The following is a 6000-nucleotide window of genomic DNA, read 5'->3' on the forward strand; positions in this document are numbered from 1 at the left end:
CTCCGTTGAAGCGTCCCTGCATGGGCAGGGATTGGACCGGATATCAATATGCCAGACAGTAGTCTCGCCTCTCACTCCTCTCGCAGCTGCCGCATCCACGGCTGGATTCCGGTACCCCACTGCTAGTGCGAGGTATCCACAGGAGTGACCAGTTGTCTGCTATGGACCCATACCATTAAGCCAGACAGTGGTCTGCTTGGTTTCTTCTGCCACCTGTCACTAATCACATGGCGGATGTATCTGTGGCTGGAGTTTCAGTACCCCATTGCTGTGCACGGAGTACGAAGGAGTGACCCAGCGTGTCCTATGGACCCTATAAGGGTTGATAGGGATACAATCCACTGCTCATCAGCTTCCATCCATCTAACAGGGTGGCATTGTTACTATCCATCGCTCCTAGGCCTCCCCTCCCTTCCACATGCACACTGATCACCTATCTGGCTGTCGACCCCTTTTCGCCTGCACCTGGAGGTGTACGTGTTCAGCCAGACTTGTCTGCACGGTTTCCGCCACTGTCAGTCTCCTCTCAGGGCAGCTGCGGGCATGGCCTAGTTTCCGGCTGGTGTGAGGGATCTAGATGAGGGTCCCTGCAGTTACATGGGACTGTTGCCAGTCAGCCAGACTTTCATCTGGTGGATCTCCTACACAGCCAGGTCGCCGTTTAGCTCGGTTGCACTCTGGTACCCAATTTTCCCTGGGAGGGTTCAAAGGAGTGATCCTATACCAGTCACCCAGACGGTTGCCTGCCTGATTTATTGCTATGTCGCGTCAAATACCATACACTTCCCACTCCGTGGATGGAAGTTCAGGTAACCCACTGTCTAGGTGTAGTTCTGAGTGTGTCCCCATGATGCGCTTTGGGCCTTATACAATGCACCATGTGCTGGCTTTACTACGTCCTTCTCTACATGCTTGCAGCTCTCATGGCTGAAGGCTGGTAACCACTTTCAATGTGTGGTTCTGCATGTGTGGCCATGGTCCTACGCCATGTAGCCGGACTGTCTGCATGATTTCTATTTCACTAGGTCACCTCCCCTTTTTCTGCCGATCCTGTGATCCCAGTGACTTTTTCTGAAGTTTCACACAGAATGGAGGAGTTCCAAACATCAGACTGTGCCTACTTGTTTCCTGCCCCACATATCTCATTCATCTCTTGCTTCTGCGACAGCAGTCCTGTTGTGTGACACCTTTTAGGAAATTGGATGTAGGCTTTTCCTACAGGTTCTATGGACTTTCACAGCAACAGCAGCACTCTGTTCCACATTGGTCTCCTAGGAGCATGGTTGTGACACACCGTTGGGTGCTAAGCCTGTCTTCCATACTTCTGGACTTCTGAATGTCTGCTGTCTTGGTACCCCACTATCCCGTGAGGTATCCATGTCTGTGTCCCTACATATTTTACAGTCCCTCTGCACGTGTAGAGCCCACCTTCCTTTCTGTGGGGTGTGCCTCAGGCCTTCCTGTAGTCTTGTTTCCACAGGCCTGCGGCTGTTTAGTATCTCTGTTCTGGCACGGGGCCTGGTAGGGGTTGTCAGTCAGTTCAGCTGCCCCCCCCCCCTCCATGCCTCCAGGTATTCTCCTAGATTCCTGTGCAGGGTTGCTCAGGCACCTGCTCTGTTGCCTTACACACTACCAGACTGGCTCCGTTGGCACCCATCTGCTGCTTCTACAGTGCCTTGGCATGGTTGGTGCCTGAGTTTCATCTCGATCACATCTGGTTTCCCCTCCACTAGGGGGACTATTTTGCTGGGCCTGAGATTGAACAATCTCTCTCTCTATCTCTCTTCCCACTATATAGGTGGGGTTTCTGGCTGGGCCCTTGTTTTTTGCTGAGCGCATTCAGAAGAGCTTTTTGCGCTCTCTGCCTTTGTGCTTACTGCCTACTATTGCAACCTGGCTCTGTTACTTGGTTATCTACTGCTGCTCATGCAGCCTTGGCACTCTCCTCTGTTGGGAGGGGTTTATGCAATCATGTGTGGCTCGGTGATGGCCTGTCTTGCCACAGTCTGTCGTTTGGGTCCTGCCAATGCTCTCCTCACCCCTCGGCACAATCTCCCTGGTAGGGTGTGTTCCTCCCTCCTTACTTTTGACTATGACAGTTGCGCTACACTGACACCAGAGACATCTTCTGGAGTAACCTTCCTGTGTTAAGAGCCTGGGAGTTTCACCCGGGTTTTCTTTTGTTTCCCCCTCCATTCCCATCCTGACGGGTTGTCGTTCCGGAGTGCTCTGGTCCGCTTGGATCGCTGGGGTCCAAGACCGGTTAGACTCCTAGTCTTGGACCCTATTCTGGGATGCTGTGGCGTGCCTTTTTTTTTTTTTCTAGGTCGACCCTCCTGGTTATCTGGGCCTTAGTGATGGTTGAGGTCTTGGGCATGTGTAGCGGTCCTGCCCAGACTTCTTCATGATCCCATTTATGGGGCGGTCTTTCTGTACCGCACTTTTTTGTCTTGGCACAGATGTTTGTCACCTGGAGTGTTTTGCGGACGTTGGGTTTACTTACTATCGGAAGAAAAATCCGGGCTGGGATTATGTATTAAATGAGAGCACGCTTGGGACGACTGATGTGGAAAAAGGACTTGGGAGTCTTAATGTTTTTAAATTTAGCTGTAGTGACCAGTGCATCAATAGGGGCATAGATGCCCACAAGGAAATAATTCTACTGCTGAACAAATCACTAGTCAGACCACGCATAGAATACGGTGTACAGTACTGGGCGCCAGTGTACAAGAAAGATATAGTGGAGCTGGAGAGGATTCAAAGACTGGCAACCAGAGTAATACGGGGAATGGGAGGACTATGGTACCCAGAAAGATTATCAGAATTAGGGTTATTTAGTTTAGAAAAAAGGCTTAGGGGAGACCTAATAACTATGTATAAATATATAAGGGGACAGTACAGAGATCTCTCCCATGATCTATTTATACCCAGGATCTATAACAAGGGGGCATCCTCTACATCTAGAGGAAAGAAGGTTTCTACACCAGCACAGACGGGGGTTCCTTACTGGAAGAAGTGAGACTGTGTGTAATTCTCTGCCTGAGGAGAGGTGGTCATGGCGAACTCTGTAAAAGAATTTAAAAGGGGTCTGGATGCATTTTTTGGAGAATAACATTTCAGGTTGTGGACTATAGATCTTTAGGAACAGAAGGTTGATCCAGGCTTCTATTCTGATATATTTGTAGTCGGAAAGAAATTTTTACCTAGAGTAGAAGTGTTTTTTGCCTTCCCCTAGGCAATAGCTTGAACTTGATGGACTCTGGTCTTTTTTTAAACCTTATTATGAACTGTTACTATGTAAGTCTTCCAGGAGACTTGAGAACCTCCAATTCCCATTTTGTCCGCTCCGGTGTTCTGGAATGCCCCTTTTCTGGGCATTCCGCTCCTTTTTTGGCCGTTATTGCCTTGAAGGGTGTTCCAGTTGTCTGGATTATACCAGTCAAGCTATTTCGCCTCCCGAGGGCTTGGGGTGAACCCCTGGATGGGAGTTTTGGATCTTCAGATCTCCTGCACCAGGCCTCTCTAGAGGTTTCTGTCTCTTTACTTTTTCCAGTGTTTTTTTGGTCTCTGCCTTCTGCTCAGGCGTACGCTGCTCTTCCAGGTGTTTTCCCCTCATGTTCTCTTGAATCGGTTGACTCTGGATGAGGTTCTCTTGTTTTCCTTTTTTTCCATTTTTGTTTTCCAGCGGGGCTAGCCCTCTGTCTGGTTCTGTGTTCCTTGGAGTTGATTTCCTACCTCCTTCTGGGATGTTCCAGCCCATCTGGCTTCCTAATCTACCTTTTCTTGTCTCTCTCTATGAACCCCGTAGGTTGAGTCTCTGAGAAGGACGATCCCTTTCTTTGGCATCCCAGTCCATCTCCATGGATGGGGGAACTTCTGAGAGCTCCGTTTCTGGGCCTCTGTCATCACTGACCTGGGTTCTTGTCCTCAGGCCTTACAGACGATTTGGATTGTTTGTACTCACTGTAAAATCTTTCTGGTAGCCTTCATTGTGAGACACCGCACCACCCATTTCTTCATTTTTATTTTTTTTTCTGTCTGGATATTCTTTTCCGGTTATTGTTTTATTTTTTAAAATTTTTATTTATTTATTTATTTTTAATCCGGGATTCTTTTCTAGGGTCCTTCGGATATATTTCTTTGTTGGCTTCTCCTGCTCCTTTGTGACAATTTGGGATAGTTTTTATGCAGTGCACTTTACGGTAAAACAGACGACATGTTCTTTGTTCGTTGGGTCAGTATGATTAACCCTTTAACGACCATGGATGTAAATGTACGTCCTGGTTTGGCGGGACTTTCCGCACCAGGACGTACATTTACGTCCTATGTATGACCGAGCATCGGAGCAGTGCTCGCGTCATACACGGCAGGTTCCGGCTGCTATCGGTGATCGTGCGGATGTCCGCCATTAACCCCGCAGATGCCGTGATCTGTACAGATCACGGCATCTGTGGCAGTGCTGTACTTTGAATGGATGATCGGATCGCCCGCAGCACTGCCACGGCAATCCGATCATCCAGCATGGTGGCTGGAGGTCCCCTCACCTGGCTCAGTCTCCTGCTCTGGTCTGAGATCGAGCAGACCAGAGCAAGAGATAGCCGATAATACTGATCAGTGTTATGTCCTATACATAGCACTGAACAGTATTAGCAATCAAAGGATTGCTATAGCTAGTCCCCTATGGGGACATAAAAAAAAAAAAAAAAAAAAAAAAAAAAAAAATCCCCTCACCTAATAAAAATAAAATAAAAATTGTCAGTTTTTCCCATTTTACCCCCGAAAAGCGTAACTTTTTTTTATAAACATATTTGGTATCGCCGCGTACGTAAATGTCCGAACTATCAAATATAATGTTAATGATCCCGTACGGTGAACGGCGTAAACGTTAAAGTCCAAAAATGCAGTTTTTTTTGTCACATTTTATAAAAAATAAATTATAAAAAATGATATACATTTTATATTTGCAAATGTGGTATCGATAAAAAGTTGATGACAGCGCAAAAAATGAGCCCATAAACCGCCCAATATACGGAAAAATTAGTTATAGGTGGTCAAAATAGGGCGACTTTAGATTACTGATTTTGTACAAAAAGTTTTTTTTTTTTTTTTTATGCGGTACAAAAATATAAAAGTATCTAGCCATGGGTATCATTTTAATTGTATTGTCCCACAGAATAAAGAACACGTCATTTTTACCGTAAATTGTACAGTGTGAAAACGAAACCCTTCAAAATGTGCAAAATTGTGGTTTTCATTTACATTTCCTCCCTAAAAAAAAATATATTTTGGGGTTCGCCGTAAATTTTATGGTAAAATCAGAGGTTTCATTATAAAGTTTAAAATTTTTGTTTATGGCTCTATAGTCTATATTTATCTATCATGATACCTCTTTATTAGCCCAAGTGGTGGGATTTTCAGGGGCTGTTTTCTCTATAAAATATTGTAAATTACAAAAGGTTTATTTTCTTTCTTACAGTGCCAAAGCATGAGGAAGTTGATGACAACGGCGTAGAGGATGATTCTGGTGATAGTCAGGTATATAAATGCAGTTGTTCTCTCAGATAACTGAAGGATGTCATTTCTATGAAAGAAAAGGAAGGGACCTTCACTTTTTTTTAGCCTAGGTGCATTCAACTAACAGCATGTATACATTCTACTGAGCCTAGTGGCTAAATCCCTCACCTGTAGTAGAGGGAATACGCAAAGTAGTGATGTTTTAATAGACGTCTCTGTAAAAATTGAAGCAATAAGGATGAGTAAAGCTTGAGGACTACAGTGAAATTATTTTTTATGCACTTTGCCTGGGCTATTGGAATAAAATATTAAACTTTAACTTACTTTCCACTGCTCTCCTGGTGCCACTGATATCTGCGCCCTGTCTACCGACCCCGGTCGTCTTCAGGCTTTTGATGCCTGACACAACACATGGGGGGAGATTTATCAAAACCTGTGCAGAGTCAAAGTTGCCCATAGCAACCAATCAGCTTGCTTCTTACATTC

At 45.6% G+C, this 6000-nt stretch overlaps 1 protein-coding gene and 1 long non-coding RNA gene across 2 annotated transcripts in view; one reads left to right on the top strand and one right to left on the bottom strand.

Moving 5' to 3' along the window:
• LOC130368056 (scaffold attachment factor B2-like) overlaps nt 1-6000 on the top strand; it is a 78098-nt gene that overhangs the window by 16300 nt on the left and 55798 nt on the right. Inside the window, exon 3 of the mRNA XM_056571289.1 lies at nt 5477-5535. Coding sequence (XP_056427264.1) covers nt 5477-5535 — 59 coding nt within the window. The remainder of the gene's footprint in view (nt 1-5476; nt 5536-6000) is intronic.
• Nucleotides 5492-5953, bottom strand: LOC130368077 (uncharacterized). The gene is made up of 3 exons (XR_008892282.1): nt 5839-5953; nt 5683-5729; nt 5492-5581 (listed from the first exon to the last, which is right to left on the bottom strand). It is a non-coding gene; the product is annotated as an uncharacterized LOC130368077 (long non-coding RNA).

Source organism: Hyla sarda, chromosome 1, assembly GCF_029499605.1.
Source record: "Hyla sarda isolate aHylSar1 chromosome 1, aHylSar1.hap1, whole genome shotgun sequence".
Lineage (NCBI taxonomy): Eukaryota > Metazoa > Chordata > Amphibia > Anura > Hylidae > Hyla > Hyla sarda.